This window comes from Astatotilapia calliptera, chromosome 23, assembly GCF_900246225.1.
Source record: "Astatotilapia calliptera chromosome 23, fAstCal1.2, whole genome shotgun sequence".
NCBI classification, from domain to species: Eukaryota; Metazoa; Chordata; class Actinopteri; order Cichliformes; family Cichlidae; genus Astatotilapia; species Astatotilapia calliptera.
In genome coordinates, this window is record NC_039323.1 from 4,378,733 (window position 1) to 4,397,110 (window position 18,378).

Below are 18,378 nucleotides of genomic sequence, written 5' to 3' on the forward strand. Positions count from 1 at the left end.
AGTGTTATTTGAGATTTTATCAGAAGACGCACACGTGTGTTCATGTGATAAACGCAAGGACAGTGAGACTACGAAGAAAGATGAAAGTGTGTGTGTGTGAGTGAGAGAGACTTTCTTTGTTTTATCGAATGGTTGAGCACTGAGCAGTGTCTCCGAAATGAGATGCACTTCTAAGAAAATGTAATATTCCTTTTGCCAGCATTATGCACCCTTCCACTATGCGTTAGCTGTTTAAATTGACTCATGTACATCTGCTTGCTGCTTCTTACATTTTTATCACCACATTTGTACATGCTATGATAACGCTGCATTGTCTGCTTGCTGCGGCACACGGCAATGTAAATAAAAAGCTTTGCAGAATGGGTGAAAAAGATTTGGATGTTTCACCTCTGCCTAACGTTTCCTTTTTTCAGGGTAGCCACTTAACTTTACATTTATTGGGACATTTGTTTTAAATTGACTGTAGAGTATGTTGCCCTCTGCCCTCCTAATGAGATGAATGCTGGTCCACGACACTGTATGTGGTGGTTTTAAGTTGTGACTAATGTGGGGAGTTGCTATCCCTCCAACTGCCCACTCTTGACTCTCTTAAATGATTTTAAATACACGCTTACTGGCTTTGGTACACCTGCATGACACTGACATTAGCATAACTAAAAGCCTGAAACACAAAAAAAAATGTTTGTCATTAAATTGTACCAGTCAGATTTGCAGACTATTCAATAGCAACCCTTTGGTCCTCGCCATATTAAAACAAAAGGTGGCTCAACTGATTTTCCCCCCATACGATCCCAAAAAATCTGCATTTTTTGCTTCTGTCAGTCGGCAAGGAGAAGCTATATTTCTTGTCCTCCTTTCCACCCTGACCTCTCTGCCCCTCTGTATCTTCTTTTTCTCTTTTGAAGCTGACAGTTCACTCTCATTTAGACCTCCATTATGCATTCCTGCCTAAGTTTACAAGACACATTGACAACAGAACATGTACAGACTCTCTTCCTCCTCCCCCACCACTGTCTCTCCTTTTCTTTGAAGTATTGGAAATGTCTTCCCCATTACTCAGCCCTTGCCTTTTCTACCTCCTCCCATCTGATCCCTCACTCCCGCTCTTCATCCCTCTGAAGGAGTAAATGAAGGCAGAGGTCATACCTCCTCTCTTCCTCTTCTCCTGCTAAATTGGCTGTTGTAGCATCTGTAGATAGCTGCAGGCATTTAAGCCCCCTGCTCTGGAGAGCCAGCGAACAGACTTCCTGCTCATTTGTGGCATTTTCTGTCTCTTCAACCACAGGCTTGTTTACCCACAGAGAGCAAGAGGGAAACCCTCATTATAAACCCTGCCAAGGTCATTGCAGTCCCCACACCAATCTGCCAACATCAACACACATTCGGTTTTATTCTGCCGGCTCCGAAGGTGCTCGCGTCAGTTTTAATAAATGAAAGAAATAATAGATTCGGCCACATTTCTGTCTCACCAAATCCAGTGTTAGCATTTGAATTCGTTTACTTTACGACAAACGAGAAAATAAACGGAGAGACAAATACGAAAACCCCTGAGCCACCTGTCTTTGTTTTATTACGGCTGATGGGGACTGCAAAGGTGCAACTGTGTTTTTCTAGTGAGCTGCCATTTTCTCAACATCCTCAACCCCTCCACTCCCCAAGTCCCACTACAACCCTAACCTTGTAAAGTGAGTGTATGATGTTGACGGTGGGCTGTGCATCCCTCCCTCCCTGTGCTCCGCTCCATAGGGGTCGACAGAGACACAGTGGCGTCAGGCAGAGCTCCCACAGCTCCAGGGCTGGGCAGAGAAGGGATTGCTGACACAGCCAAAGATGGTAAGGAGACTACTGCTGCCAAATGGATGGCCCAGCCATTTTACACACCCATGAAGTAATATGATCTGATGTTGCACTGTGTTCACATTAATGCACACTGGTCGGTGATGCTGCTGACTGAGACAGTTGGAACTTGAGCAGAGATTGATGGACGGGGTTGCGAGGGTAGAGGGGGCTATGCACAGAAGAGTGAAAAGCTGACACGTTCATCGTGTGCATATAATTTAGGAAGCCGTTAACGAGTGTTGCACTTTGATGTCTCATATTTTCTCTGTTTATATGGAACCATTTATGTTTTAGTACTTAAAAACAGTTATTTACCATTCCATTAACATGCAAAGCTGCAAATGTGGGCAATTCTAAAAGACATCTGCTTTCCGAAAGTCTTACTCAATTTGCTCCTTCTTATATCCGGCTTTTAATTTGATTTTCTCTCTTGCGTCGAGGATTCGAGCAGCCGTTAAAAGTAAAAGCGATACGTCCCTCAGCCTGCGCTTTGCTTTAACTAAACGATGACTATAAGTCACTGGTGTAGTCCAGCCAATCTATTCGATACAGCGAATGGGTATTGATATTTTTCATCCTAATGGCAACAGCTTATATCAGATCTTTTCTAACGCGCTCTCACATCCGTTTCATATGCTTTCAACAGCTGCACGCAGTTTAGATGCATTACTTTTAGCCAGAAGCGCTGGTGCTGGCTCGGCCTCCTACACAAGGAGCAGGATAACTTGTGAGTAAAAGAAGCCGCATCTCGAGCCTGAGAGCCTATGAGTGCTGGCTATGTGTTGTACCCAGTCAGCAGGACATGCAGCGAGTCTGTTCTCAGCACTAGGCTCCACAGTGGGAGAGCAGGGACAGCCAGAGTGTTCACAACCAACATGAAGTGGACTGCTGAGCAGCACAAATGCTGGTAGGCAGGGACAAGGAGAGGAATATAATTGGCTACTGGTACTCGGCAGGTCCCTGTTAATTAGAGGCAGCCATTTTGGTGTAAAAACCTCCTCAGAAAACGTCCCATGGAGTTGAAAGTCTCTCTGACAGAATGGAGCCCAGCAGGGAATGTAAACAGATTTAATAAGGCTCTCTCCAATCAACTCTGTTATGGCTAGATGCTATTCTCTCCTTCCTCTTCAGTCTCCCTCTCTCCCCCCGTCTTTCTCAGTCTGTCTCTGTATCTGTGTTGTGGTAGAGTGGTGAGTGAGTAGGGAAGGATACTGTCAAAAGAACAATTTGCATGCAGCTCTCATCTTGAGAGCTTTTAGACATCTCCCTGTCTGTTTGTTTTCTGCTGTGGGCTTGAGCCATTGTTCTCTCTTTGTATGTGTGATTGTGTGTGCCTTTGAGTGCGTGCCTCTTCCACTCACTGCAGATGCCACAGACTGCGAATACATGAAAGCGTGTGCTGGCGCGTGTGTGTGTTAAAAATAAGAAGATGGAAGCAGATTTAAGGCTGATGTGTTTTTGGAGCTGCTACTAAACACTAGACAGAGGAAAAGAAGGATACTGAATGATAAAAGGAATATTAAAGGTCAGGGAAGAAATGGATGCTTTAACCCATCCAAGCAGCCGTGTCCTATCCCTTAAGATTTTATTGGTCTAGTTGGTAGGAGGTAGAAATACTCACAGTTTTACAGATTCAAATAAAAACCACAGGCTCATTGTACTCTAGTTGTTCTCTACTTCTCATTAAAATGTACTGTTGACTTTTCTAGGTCATCTGTTTTGAATTCACTTACCAATTCAGCCTCCAAACGAGCCCAATTTTATGCATGCTTAATTATAATATGGTGTTTGTACGGTAACTCAACAGTTAACGGTTTCATCTGCCATTTCATTTATTACCACACGTCGACAGATAAAAGCAGAGCGATTAAAGTACACGCATCGTAAACTATTTCTGGACAAACTGGGAAATTTTTAAATTCTGCTTTGAGATATATTATTAGAACACAGGTCCGGCCTTTTGATAATCCAGAAATAGAGCGAAATACGGCTTGAGTGTCGTCTCTCCTTTGCTAATACTAGCCCTGCTTCCAAGTGCAGGCTGTCTGCGTGTACTTAAGAATAGTTAAAAATAGCCTGGAAGCTGAATAGCTTAGCAGGGGAAAGAAGAGATCTGAGTGATGACTTTAAAAATTTGATTGAATGAGATTAAAGAATATTTGCATCTTAATTTGGGTTTCAGCATGTTAGGTCATTTGCGGTGCTTTTGCCCAATTTTATGATTTCAAGAGTCTTGCAGTAGATTTCGTGACTCTTTTTGCAGCATCAACATCATTATTGTTTCTAAAAGTAAAACGCTGAAGTGCTTACGTGTGAGACAGAGCCAAGGGAAACTCATCAGGATTGTCTCCATCTCAAATTAGTTTTTTTATGCTATTAATTTGATAAATAACTATCTTTATGCAAATGTTTACATAAGCTCCCTGTGCATTTTGTTGGAATATTCACTAGGATAAGCATTTGATAAATATAAATGTGTTCTTAGTGTTAGAGAAGCAAAGTGCAATACCTCCCCCTCTGGCTCTTACTCCTTCTCACCCTTTTCCCCCTGTTTTCTCACACTTACACCAGGCTCACAGTTCCTCTTTGAACACTTTGATCCTGAGATGCTTTGCAAAAGCCAGATTTGAAAATGCAAACTTCTCTCTGTCACAGCAGCAGCATCAGCAGTCAGATCGTTAGCTGAAGGGCTGCCCCTGTTGCTGCCCCCTCCCACAAACCTCAGTAGCTATCAGAGAACGTTTCAGAGAGGCTTTACTGCCTTCGTGAATATTAAGTTGTTTATCCTCTTTGTGTCTGCCGTTTGTTTTATTTCTCAGTGTTTAGATACGGTGAATGTAGTGTGTGCACTGTTTTCACTGCATATTTAGTTTGTGACTCTGTGCAAGGGTTTACTTATGTTGATCATGCATTTTAATTACTTGTTGACAGCATTACTGCTCACACACAGGCCTTTTTTCGCTGATCAAGGCTAATGTCACATTTTTTAGGTCTGAAAAGAACATTAATTATATAGGACAAATTTTTCACCCTTATCTGTAATGTATATATTCATCACCTAACCATCAGTTATAAAGGCAGGAATAAAAGGGAAAAAGTAGTACCTGGACATATGACATGTAAAACCTAAATTTTAATCGTGTTCATATTTTAAGAAGACAAACACATTAGTCACAAAGAAAAATCTAACAAAATTTGTCTTTAAACAGTGCTCACAGGTATTGATCCAACTATGAATCACATCACTTTAAGATAATTTGAGACCATCCGTCCGAAATTTGAAATTGAACTGGAAGTAGACCTTCCAACATGGTAAAAATATGAAATAGAGAATCAAATGCAGCAAATCGAAAAGAAGAAATTAAGTTACAAAAGAATGAAAGTTATAAAAAAAGAGGATTTAAGAATAAAACTCAGATTTGAATCTTTCTGAAATTCTTTGGAGAGATTTCAAACATCTGGAACATGTAGGGAGAAAAACTGATGAAAGTGCCATCACGAATTTTAATGTATACTTTATTGATCTCCGTGGGGAAATTCCTCTCTGCATTTAACCCATTCACTCAGTGAAGCAGTGGGCAGCCATTGGGCACCCGGGGAGCAGTGTGTAGGGACAGTACCTTGCTCAGGGGTACCTCAGGGTAGCCGTTCAGCGGATTTAAACCCCCGACCCTCCAGTCACGGGGCCACCATCTACCTACTGAGCTAGTCTAGTGAATGTCTTATAGGCAATGATATTTTAAAAAAAGTCACTACTATTAATACGATTTTTTAAAGCCAAGGGTGTAATTACTTTTTCCACAGAAGAATATTAACTAACTAATATTTACTGTAAAATATAGTTTTCATTGCAGTTGTTTAATGTTGAAATGTCTCATTGTTTCAAAGAGAATCAAGCTGTGCATCCTGCAGACAGCAAAGGCTGTAGGGTGCACAGCTTGATTCTCTTCTTTTCATTGAGACTTTTAATATAATTTTTCAAAATAACATTTTGGAAAATCATCAGAGTCTTGTAAGGCTTACTACACATACAGTGTTGCAGCTACTTAATAAGAAAATGTTGTTAATGATGGCCACATCTCTTTGTCTCTTCCTACCCTTTCTCTGTGTGGTTCCTTTCCTGGTGTGTCCCTTTTTCCGCCCTTCTCCAGATCATCAGTAACATGGAGGCTCCAGTGACAAATGGCCCCAGTGGAGGAGGAACCACAGCCAATGGGCCAACCAACAACAGCCGTGGCTGCCCCTCACCAATGCAGACCGGCCCAACAAACGACGACAGCAAGACAAACCTCATTGTCAACTACCTGCCCCAGAACATGACCCAGGAAGAGTTCCGCAGCCTCTTCGGTAGCATCGGCGAGATCGAGTCCTGCAAGCTGGTTCGCGATAAGATCACAGGTACAAAACTGAGACTTCTTTGTGGTGCACTGGGATACTGATGCTGTACTTCGCAAATATTAACTTTTTAGAAACTAGGAAAAGATCCCGCTAATTTGGACTATAATTTGAGGTGTGCCTAGTGAGTCTTAAAAGTGGGTTTCACCAAAATAAAAATACATATGTGATATAGTCGAAGTAAAAATCAGGACATTTTGCAGTTCAATGAGTGTGTTTATATGGACGTAAGTATCCTGGTTATTTAAATAGTCCTTTTTTTTGTCAGTGCATGTGAATATGATTATCTTTGCATCTTCATACTGCTGACTACCCATGCCTGTGATGCTTCAGCCGAGTGATCCCAAGTAAATAGAAACACAATCAATGGCAACACCGAAAGTATCTGAAATTCTGCACTTTTCAAGTTTGACGTAGTCAGGCTACAGGATGCAGGTTTTCCAATTTCTATAGTGGAGCAAGTCAGGTTAATAATCACAGTGAAGTTATTGTAAAGTGTGATCACAGGTATCAAAACTAAAGTTCGTTGCATGTAAATGTCACTAACATGTAAACGACAGCCTGTATTAACAACTGGGATAGTATGTTTATTTTGCACATATGCAGGTATATACCTGCATAACCAAGTAAATGTCAGTTTCTGAATATGCATTTTAAAAACTAGGATAAGCGTCATAATGGGCATATTCATGTCCATGTAAACACACTCGATGTTTGTCCAAAGAAAAGGGGAAATACAAGGTGAATCACTACAATCTGACTGAGCTGAAGAGGCTTTGCTTTCTCTTCTGAAAATTTAAACTGGACGCGTCAGTGAGAAAGAAGTCCGGCCTCTGCACACATCTGTCAATTCTCACTTTCTATCAAGTTTTCATATATGCTCCTTTAATCTTTCCTCATATTTGCTGTTGTCAAGAAAGTGTGACAACAATAGTAGCTGTTAAGAAAGACAAACATTACAAAGCTTACATCACTGCTCGCACGCTGCGAGATCAAAGGTAGGTGAAGACGCAACAGTCAGTTGTGTGTTGAATGTATACACCTGTAAGAAATCAAATATGACACGAACACTTCAGAGTTGCACACAAGCCTTCGGTCCGGCGTCACTCGAAATAACTCGAGCACTTGAGAGAATGCGTTGTGTATAAGGAGAAATCCATCTTTGCCCTCCGTGCGCACACATGTGTGTGTGTGTTCAAGCGCAGCGAATCAGCAATGCAGCAAAGTGCCACATGTTCTCCAGAGGTGTTTAAATTAAGCAGCACTTTGCGGTGCTAATCACGGCTGTAATCTGGGTGTAGTGGCTGTGTGGGTGGCCGTACAGCAGATGGATCGGGGGGGGCCGGGGTGGTGGAGCTCTGTGATAATGCTCCATAATGGCTTTCATTTTAGATCCTACTTACTGACACTCTTCTCCTGATAATCTCATTAAAGAGCACTAGGCAGGCAGTCGAGATCACCAAGCCATTCTCGGATAGCAAGCCGGCAGCTAAAGGGAAGAGAGTAAACACACACATACACGGATACATATGCAAATATAATCATAGAATTAGACTCCCCATAACAGATTAAGTACAACTGAAAGGCCAGTCGAAATGACAGCTTTGACAGTGAACCGACGACAGCCGCTGACCCGACCGCTGCCGCTTCCTTGCCCGTCCTTTGAAGTACGATTCCTCTTTAGGACCATCTTCCTCTTCTGCCGTAATGGCCACAAAATGGAGCCTGAGAGTCAGATACTCCAGGATAATGGAGGATGGTGTGTACAAAAATAACGCCGGAATACCACAAGCTGTCATCATCACTATCGCCATATTCTCTCTCCACCTGATTTTTCCCTTAAGTGTGATTTTCCGAGCAGCAGCGAGGAACCGAGCTAACAACAGATATTTGCAGGGAGTTTAAAAACGAACCAAATTGCCGTAAACCTACTCGGGCCCTAAATGCAGGACTGTGAGAGAGGTAGAAATGTTTGTTTGCTCACTTCTAAACCATTTGCTCTGCTTCTCTTCTCTGCAGTACAATATCTGTCTGATGACTTAGCATCAACGCAAAAAAAAGCTATAAATAAATCCTGCCCTCCCCTCCATATCCCCCCCACGGTGGATGCCTGTTTTGCTCTCCCATGGGTGCAATTTTCTTGTGCAAACTTTTAGGCTAACAAAGTACAGATCCCTTCCAGCAGGGAATGCCAAGAGGCTTCATGCTCTCTCACAGTCATCCAAATCATTAACAGACTACGCCAGGTTTTCAAGAGGGAGGGTGGGAGAGTTAAGAGACCACTTTTTTAGGTTTACATACACCTGTACCCTGCACCCCTCCTTTCTCAGCTGTCATAAATATCTCCATATACTTTTAAGGAAAAAAAAAAGATAAACTTCTGACTGAAACGTGAGAGCGGTCTATCTTGATGAGAGTTTGGCTCTTACGAGGCATCGCTGCCTTCATATTCTAATATTCAGTATGTGGAACACGAGTCTAGAACAAAGTGTAAGAATTTAAATAAATTCACAGAACTATTCAGAAATGCACTTGGATAACAGTTTAAAAATTTAATCCTTACAAGATTGAAATATTCCTCCAGTGTATTTGGTGTTCATAACACAAGAAGGAGTGGTTAGATTCCCTGGTACATTTGTATCAGCTATTTCAAATTCACTTTAAGCAAACATTTCTCAGAAAAAGGCAGATTGCTATAGTCCTGGTAGAAAAGGAAGAAAATGTTAAACAGTCAGAAGCTCTTAAAGGGTAGGCTCAGTGGTCAAGTAGAGAGTAAACAAAATAAAAAGACTTCCTGATTATTATTATTATTAATGAAAACCGCCAGTATTGTTGTTGCCAGTCCAAAGAAATTAAATGTAAAAAAAATCCTTGTATTAATTAATAGATAAACCAGTCTCCATCTGGCTATAAGGTATTAAGACCTTATACCATAATTCATGGATAAGTGTGTCTTGATCAGGCTATAATGCTTATAGGCTGATGAGGACTGACTTATCCATGAATTAATAAAGAATTTTTAAAATCACAGCGCTTTAGATTTTTTCTCGAGTCTCATCCGATACTAAGGATTTCCACAAGTCTTTCTTTGGTTTCCTTTTTACTTGATTAATCAGCATTTGTGTCATCTGCTTCCCACCACCAGTGTTTGCATTTCAGCTAACCTGTGAGTGCTCGCTGACAAGGTGTGAGCACTCGGACCTCTCAGAGGTATGAGACAGACAGGTCCTCGGCGTCACCTCAGCTTCCTGTGGACTCGCTCCTGTCAGCTCCAATGACGGCAGGACGGTGTGAGGCTCAGGCAGGCGTAGACACTTCAGCTCCGTCTGTCACCCCGGCTGACTTCAGCTGGTAGAAAAGCCACCTCTGGGTGTCTTTGTTGCTCCCCGCACGCCTACCTGCTTGCCTGCTTGCACAACTACCTGGTGCTCTCGTAACACACAGGGGATATGCAGGTTAATCTTTTATTTAAGTCTAGCTTACACGCACATAGCTCCAGTGCTCTTAAAGATATAACGTGTTGTTCTTGTTACAGTTAATTCTGTGCAGTAGAAACGTATAGAAATGCTTACATCAAATCCACAATGGCTTTCAGACTCTGCACTATAAATGTTTCCACTGTGTGTTTCTTCTTTTTATTGAAAATCTATTCACCGTCTGAAAGCTCTGCCTCTTAGACATAAGAAAAAATGATACACGGTCCTTTATGGATAGCTTGAAAAGACCCATGCGGACCTTGCACTGCACTGAATCAGCACTCTCGAATATCTACACACGGCCATATGCACACAGAAAGAAATGGAATTGACTGATCCTTGTCAGTAAGGCATTGTTCTGGATCATTTTTCTGCATCAGCTGCATTTCTGGCGGAGAACTGAATGCATTTGTTTTCATAATGACATGGAGAAGAAGAAAATAGCTTTTCATGCTGGAACAAGAATTGATTGCATTAGGGAGGGGAGTAGGGTTTGCAGTGGGGTTATACTTTTATAGGCAGCCATTTTTTTGCATCCTCATTTCGTGCCAATTATTACACTAGCCAAGAGCTCGGAAGTCTTATTTTGTGGGGACAGATTAAATATTTTACTTTTACTTTAAATAGTCGTTGGCCCCGTTCTGGCTGCCTGTGGTGCCGTTTTTATTTTCCCATGCGGCCACAGAATTTTTCAGGTTTTCGCAGTAAACCTCTCACCTTTAATATGCTTCTTTGTGTTTGTGCAGATGAAATACATCGCATCCTGTAAAGACATCCCTAAAGCACACTGACTGAAGCCTTTTGTGCACACTACTCTAGTCACCTTCCATGTGTTGGTTTTATACATGGAATCGGGGGAGCTGATGCAAATCGTAGTGACAATGTAGCAAGCCAAGCAGATGTTGGCCATGAAAAATAGATGGACTGTGATGTCAGATGTGGAGTAGTTCAAGCTGGAGCACCTCTGACAGACAGCAGCTCGAGAACTATGCACTGAAATCTATTCTTACATAAGGATGCATACATTTTATGAACTGTAGTTGCTAAAAAGCCCAACAAAACCCACTTAAGGTTAGTTGGATTTGGCTTGCTTTGTATGCAGAAGCCGGGGAGCACATTTCCATTAGTTACATACATTTTAACCACGATCTGCAAGGACGTAATGGTTGCACTTGCATAAGGGGGCAAATTAGATATTCAGTTTATAAACATCAGGTTATATATTTAAATAGATACATTTATGACATACTGGGAGGCAAAGCTAATCGTTTTCATATTTAAGCTATTTTTCTACATTATTACAAGAGTGATAGAATAAAACACCTGCTATTTCTTTGTTTGACGTTTATACCTTCCAGAAAACTTAAATCACACAAGCGCAGGTTTTTCCGTGTGGTGAAAAACCATTACGCACTTTTTCAAATGCTTACTGAAACCATGTTGTGGGAGATCTGGTGTGGTGTTTATATCCCACATGCAGGTTTCATTTATCTGAACCTGAACCGGGCTGAAGGCTGAAGATAGCGTGAACAAAGCTGACAAGGAAAGAGATGAAAAAAGGATTTGACATCTCCAAAGCCAGGTATTAAGAGACCTGCCAGGCTCAGAGGTGCATACGCAGGCAGACACACATTAAAGTTTCAGAGTCCCAGGTCCCAGAATGTCCTGTCTCCCCCGTCGTAGCACCCTCCCTCATTCAATCTCCTCCCGCCCCCTGCTCGGGACCCAGAATTGGACATCCTGAGTTTGCCTGGCTGCACCACTCCTCTTGTGACCCTCACATCAGACAGCCTCTGTCCCTCCCAATTTCGCTTTGAGTGCCCTTTACATGGAACAAAGAGGTTGTGACTGTCCCTTATGCCGACTTCGGATCCGGAGGCTGAATGCGCCTCAAGGCTGGTTAACCTGCCCTCCAATCCTCCGCTCTTGAGTGCACTATGCCTAGGCAGGAGATATACCCAGACAATCGTTTCGTCCCCACAAATGTGAGCCACAAAACTGTTGGTAGGGTGTGACTCTGCTCAGTATCAGAGCAGGTACAGCAGGGTGGGCTCTACATTCCTGACATAACAGGGTTATCCGAGTCTTAAAGGGGGCTTCTCGTCTCCTGTTTCTCAGCTGTGCAGCTAGCCAACCAGCCCACACACTTCAGGCTTCAGTCCATTGGCCCCAAGGCTCTGGGAGCCACCATGAGGGGGTGGTTTACGTGTGTCTGTATATGTGTGTGTTTGTGTGTGTGTTGGTGTAAGCAGGGCCTTGGGAACTAAGAGTGGGAGCTTCCTGACTGCAACAGTGGCTGCTACCTTGGCAACCCAGGAGGAAAAGATGTGTTGAATGAGTGAGTGGGAGAGGGATCTACAGTAGATACGTGCGTGGGGGGGATGTGGCTCTGTTTATGAATTTAGTTATTTAAATGGGCTGTTGCCACATGATATACACTTACTGTACAGCTCTAAGGCAGCCGTTTGTTCCCTTTGTGATCATTCTCTGCAAACCCCTGCCCATGCCCTATGCGGTTGAGAGTCTCTAAGGTGTATTTTGACATGAAGCTGGTGACAGGGCACATTTTAAAATGTTGGGGAATGCTGGCCTATCAAAAATAGCACTACCTCAAGTTGCTGCAGCAGCGAGGGTCAAAACGTCAGGGATGAGAGACGACACAAGCAGCGAATGTGACACATTTAGTTTGACAAATTGAAATGGGTTTTTTTTCGTCCTTTGGCCTCATCTTAAAACGTCTTGAAATTTAAGACTGACCGAGCAGATTTGCCAGTTTCTGTGGAGAGGTCCTCTCAAGGTGTGTTAACGTCATAGTTCTGATGATTCCTGCACACTGCAAACCCCCCTCACCCTCTTTCATTCTTCTGTCCTGCAATGACTCAGCTGCAGTCCACAAGTGGAACTGTGGGAACAGTGTTTTTATAGAAAGGCTGTAAAGTTTCCTTCACATAGATGCAGTAAAAATATTTAGATTAGATAGATGTTTTCATAAAATATTTTCACTGAAAGTCACAAACTGCAAAAGAACTAAAGCCAAAAATAAAGAATTAAATAGGATTTGAACACGTCGGCTCTACAAATTGGTTCGGCTCCAGCTTACGTCTGTTTTGACAACACAGCAGTTCAAATGAACTTTTTGATTAATAACTGCACTATTCCAGTGAATTTTGTGGGGAACAATAGACCACAGATACACTGTAAAACAGAAAGATCATACAGCTGTGCGTTTCCTTCGGTAGCGTCCACTTCACATCAAAGAGTATAGTGCGTTTGCCTGATGATAGCAGGAGATGGTGATGAAGATGCTTTCATGTCTGCAGTTCAGGGCTTTTAGTCACATAATAGAACAAAAGGCAGAAAATAATAACAGGAGTTTGTTTCTGTGTGTATCTCACAGCAAATAATTGTGCACCATGCGGTGTATCTCACAGTGTCATTGGTGAATACCTTTTTGTCCAACTTGATTATATAGCTCTACATTCACTGAAACATCTACTTGTCTTTGGTGTGTGTCCATTATGTACTATATCTAGGTACTTGTATGTCATTTTGCATAGGTAGTGTGCTTTCACACTTGCATCTTCTGGTGTGTACATATGTATGTGCACGAACAGGGGAAAGGAGAGGTGAAATTACATAGCAGTGCCAGCAGGCAGGACACCGGCTCGAAGCACACTCATTTTCTCATCTCACACGTTGGGCAACCTGCTGCTCCTCAGGAAACAAATAATGGCTTAGTCATAACTCCTCGCCAACACACCAAAGAGCTCCTCACTAGAAATAGCAGTGATTTTTTACCACTGAAAAACATGCCCACCTTCCTATACAATTTATGTCAGATTGCACAAAAAGGTCTACCAAAAGAGTGGAGGTGGGTTCAAATTAGCCCCCTCTCCTTCACTCTGCCATCCTATGTGGTTAGGCTGTTAGCGAAAGTGGACGCGTGGCACAAAATGATAAAGCACTGCACGGGCACCTGAGCTTATACAGTATGTAATGACAGCTTTTGGCAAATGCACAATAAATACCGTTAACAGCTTAGATTCCTTGATTTTATATATTACATATGTGTTATTCTGGGACTTGCCATTATTAAATTTACATAATTTTTATTAAGAAGCCTCTTTTTATTGCTGCTAAGCATTTTCTTAAGCCGTTAGAAGTGCTGGAGAATTTGCACAAATGGCAGTGTGAGCAGCTGACAAATCAAAGGCGAGTATATATCTTACCTCATTAAAAGGCCATTATGAAGACCAATGCATCATTTGGGTTCTTGGTTTTAATTGACATTTAAAATATATAAGTCAGTGCATCTATTAAGCAAATTGATCAACAGAAGGCAGATTTTCCTGTTAGCTACAACCATGATAGAGGCTATTCATCATGCCATTTTAATAGCTTCTCTATTTTCCCTTTAGATGCACTGATTATGTCATTTTCCAGCAGTATAAAAAGTTTGTGTCTATCAAATATCTCTTTAAGTTTTCAGACTTTTCTCTGGAAGTTGTTACACGAAAATAATTTAAATGTCTCATATGTTTATTCTAAACTGTTCAAACACATTTTATAACATTAAGCTGAATTTTTTATTGGTGTTTAGCAGCTGTGAAGAAGAACTTTGATGACATAACTAGAAGAAAAGTGGCAATAGACACAATCTTTGGAAATATGTGGCTAGAGAATTAGAAGAATCATCTTTGTATTTGGCTTACTTTGGTTTACTCTCGGCTGACCTTGCATTCCAGTAAGTTAACTGGTCCTCAGCCATTTTTAATGCCAGAACGTTGAGGGAGAACTTTGATGCTGTGATCCAAATGTGGTCCTGATCTGCTGAGCAGTGTTGAGGTGTACACGGTAGGTGCTGTGACAGGCTGAAAACCAGCTGTACGGTGCGTTGCTTCTGTTTCTGTGTATCGTACTGCAGGTTACAGATAGAACTGCTCACACTTTTTTATTTATTGCATGCTTCTGCGTGCATATTCACTGCAGAGGATTGAGATTTTTTCATTGCTAACATTACTTGAAAAACTAAGAAAATGCAACAACAATGGCGTGCTTACTCGCTAGCCACCCACCACTCCACGTATTACTGTCCTGGCATGAAGTCGTACTTTACTACCTGCGTTTGTTTGTGGTGATTGAGCGATTATACGTTTAGATGTGTGCACATGTATGTACATCTGCCAGTGTGGTGCATCTTCTGCCAATCCGTGCAAATTCCAGGCAGCCAGGCAGTTTGCCGGCAGCTCCCTGCTGTTAGCTGCTCCTTAGCAAGCTGGAAACGGTGGGTGGAATCCCCTCCTGGAGATTTTCTGATGCTGCAGGCAGATGTCTCCCTCTGTTTACCCTCCTTTCCTTGTTCACCTGGGGAAAGATGCCAGCCAGTAAGCCTCGTTCCCACCCTCTTCCTTCCGGCCCCAGAGGCCCTTAACCTTGCCAAAGAAGGAGTGAAGACGCAAGTGGGGGCGGGAGGATATGCCAACACCAGCCTGAGCTCGTATACAACATACACACCCAATTAAAATGCAAACACACGCAAATATCATTTACATATAGTAGCAGCTGCTGAAAACCACAGTCTTCAGAGGTGTAATCAAAGTAAATATAGTGGTGGGTTTGTTGTAAAAGTGTCATCTATTACTCACTCACATGTGTGCTTACCCATATTTCCATACCAACTTGTGCACACACGCATGCATGCGCACCTCCCACACTGTGACTACCCCCCCCCCCCTCGCAGCAGTAGCATACATGCTTGCCAGTTTGGCCCCATTTGTCTGACTGGATGACTCAAACAGCCGGCCCATCTCAATGGCGCTGCACAAGTGCTCTTTGCCAGAACCTTCTGGTGGCTGTGCTTGTCGAACCTCAACATTTCTTGTTGAATATGAAGAAGAGGGGTGAGGAAGGTGCTGGGAAAGTGAGCGAGAGAGGTAGCAAACACCAAAGAAGAGTGATCTCCGTAGCAGGCGCTTAACTGTACCCATCTGGAATTTCACTGTAAATTCAATTGATGCACATATGAGCAGTCGTTATTAGAGACACTACTGGGTTATTTAGAATACAGTTTATGGGCAATTTTGCTATGCTTTATTTTAATTCATTCAGTTAATTACTTTTGCCAAATGTTCTCTTTCACTTCATTATTCATAGTCTCTTGTGTACACTATTTAATAAAACATTAGAAGCCCCAGAAATAATTTCCCAGCTATGCTTAATTTTCTTAACTTGCCACCTGATGTCAGCTGAGAGTCAGAGAGGAAGAAGAGAGCGAGAAGAGGATGGTTAGTTATAAATAGCAGTAGTCTCCCCAGGATGGCAGGTTTTTAATTAACAATAGAGTGTCTGATAATCCACAGTTAATCCAGAGGAGAAGAGGGAGGAGAGGGGAGAAGAAGAGAAAATCATCAGCTGTTTGATGTTAGGACTACAAGTCCCTCCTGGCCCTTACACTGCTTGCTTCTGAGCTGTTCTGCGCCGTGATATCCATAGCCCAAATGTATTTATTTTGTGAAACAGCCATGCTCCATATTTTGTGATTCACTTTGTCTCTGACTAACCGCTGTCTGTTCCCATTAGCATGAATATGTGCATGCCGCTCTTCTTAAACTGCCTGGGATTCTTTGTGCTTGTGTGTGGCGTTAGTGGATGGGGGCTGTTTGTGGAAAACTAGCCGACTGAACGCCCCGACGGCTAGAGGCGTCCGCTTAAAGTCTAAGCGCGTTGAAAGGCTTGATCTGTTGGGGAAACACTGGGAGATGTCAGGCCCGCTTCACTCTCAAAGGGAGTCTGCTGTCTAAGACACTTTGAGCTTGGAGGGAAGTGGGGGTGGTATTTTTCCTCTCGTTTTGCACAGCTGAAAAGACAGTAACAAATATGTTGTTTGTACCTTCTATGATACTTTATTTGCTTAGGCTGAGTTTCGCTGTCATAATTCAGACAGAATTTGAGTAACATTTATCGCATTATATTTTAGGCATTCACTAGTTGACACATATATTTTGAGTAACTTCAACTGGATGCTCCGGCACCTTAAATTCCCTCGAGCTCAAGAACACAAGTACAATAAAAAATAATAATGAGAAGTGCAACAATAAGAGCGTAACACACCAAGTAAGGCTGTTCAGGCATGAAGTAACACATAGGTTCTTTCTTGTTTGTTTATGTGCATTATTACACCATAATTAACTAGCAGTTTTTGGGGGGTATTGAGTGTGTTTATTATGCCTTTATTTTCATATAGAGAGACCTGGAAAGACAATGTCTCACTCATTAAATGTTTTAGAGCACAAATCTGAACAGCCGTGGCAACAAAGCAGCCTTCACATGACAAAAAAAGTCACATCAAAACTCGCGGTGCTCCAGGCAGGAGTCGCTTTGATCTTGTCGGCAGTAACGACGGCACATGTATGTTGTGAAGGATTTTCCAGGCACACATGCATGTTGTCTCAGGTTAGCAGGCGGCTTGTTCCAAAGAAAAGCACCACAATAATTGGGTGTTGTGGTAAGGCTGTTTTTTTAATGCACAATCAAAATAAAGTTAATTTTTAAAACAACTTTGTTTCTAAAAAAAACCAAACAAACAAACAAAAAAAAAACCCCTAAATTTTAAAAATTAAACAGTTACAGGTCATTTAACCCCTTTTAATTAATTTGTCAGTTTGGGCAACTGTGTTGACATCACTTCTACCTTTCTCAGATGCTGAGGCCTGTTTATTTTGTTATTTAATTTTTGTATTTAACCTTTATTTAACCAGGAAGATCCCATTGAGATTAAAAACCTCTTTTTCAAGGGAGACCTGGCCAAGATAGGCAGCAGCAAGTGCCTCGCAGTTACAAAAATTACTCAATTAAATACAGGCAGCAGCAACACACATGTAAAAATAAATGAAAAATACAAAATAAAATTCTGTTAAAATGACAAACAATCTAATTGAAACAGTTGCATGTTATGGACTTGGCCTCAAGGATTCTCAGTTTAATTTTAAAAGCACTTAATGAAATGAATTCTGTCATTTTCCAGTCGTTCTGCAGTTCGTTCCAAGCCGAAGGTGCTAAATGGACAAAAGCTCTTTTGCCAAATTCAGTTCAGGCAAATGGAACAGAAAATAACAAGTAACCTTGCGGTCGAAGAGAATAACAACCAGCATGTTTCACTGCAAGCAGGGAACCTATATAGGACGGCAGCAATCCAAGAATTGCCTTACATATAAAACTGTATAGCACCTGAACTCATATCATTAGTATGACCATCCTGCAGTTTGGCATTGTCTTGCTGAAAAGGCAAGGCCTTACCTGAAACATAAACACCTGGATTGTGAACACATTTTAAAATGCTTCCTTTCTTTTTGGCATTTCAGGACAGAGTCTGGGCTACGGTTTTGTCAACTACATTGATCCAAAGGATGCAGAGAAAGCCATCAACACGTTAAATGGACTCAGACTTCAGACCAAAACAATCAAGGTAAATCACACCGTGCATGCCTATGACGCAGTCTGTTACATAACGACCAGACAAGCAATTAAAGTAAGAAAAGTGTTCTTTGGACAAAAAGATTTCAGTAATTTAAAGTTGTGGAGGTCGTGTTAAACTTAAATTATAAGACTTCCTTCTAATTTCTGAGAGCCCTTTTAGATAGTGATGCTGTTAGCGGATGTGCTGGAGGGT

The 18,378-nt window shown here is 41.9% G+C and overlaps 1 protein-coding gene across 10 annotated transcripts in view; it reads left to right on the top strand.

Annotated features, from left to right (window-relative positions):
* The window catches only part of elavl4 (ELAV like neuron-specific RNA binding protein 4), a 70,267-nt gene that overhangs the window by 25,319 nt on the left and 26,570 nt on the right, over window positions 1-18,378 (top strand). For 7 of the 10 annotated variants that reach the window (XM_026157616.1, XM_026157618.1, XM_026157617.1 and 4 more), the window contains 3 exons: window positions 1,747-1,833; window positions 5,991-6,237; window positions 18,071-18,174. In XM_026157616.1, coding sequence (XP_026013401.1) covers window positions 1,747-1,833; window positions 5,991-6,237; window positions 18,071-18,174 — 438 coding nt within the window. The remainder of the gene's footprint in view (window positions 1-1,746; window positions 1,834-5,990; window positions 6,238-18,070; window positions 18,175-18,378) is intronic. The other 3 variants (XM_026157623.1, XM_026157625.1, XM_026157624.1) reach the window with 1 other exon arrangement.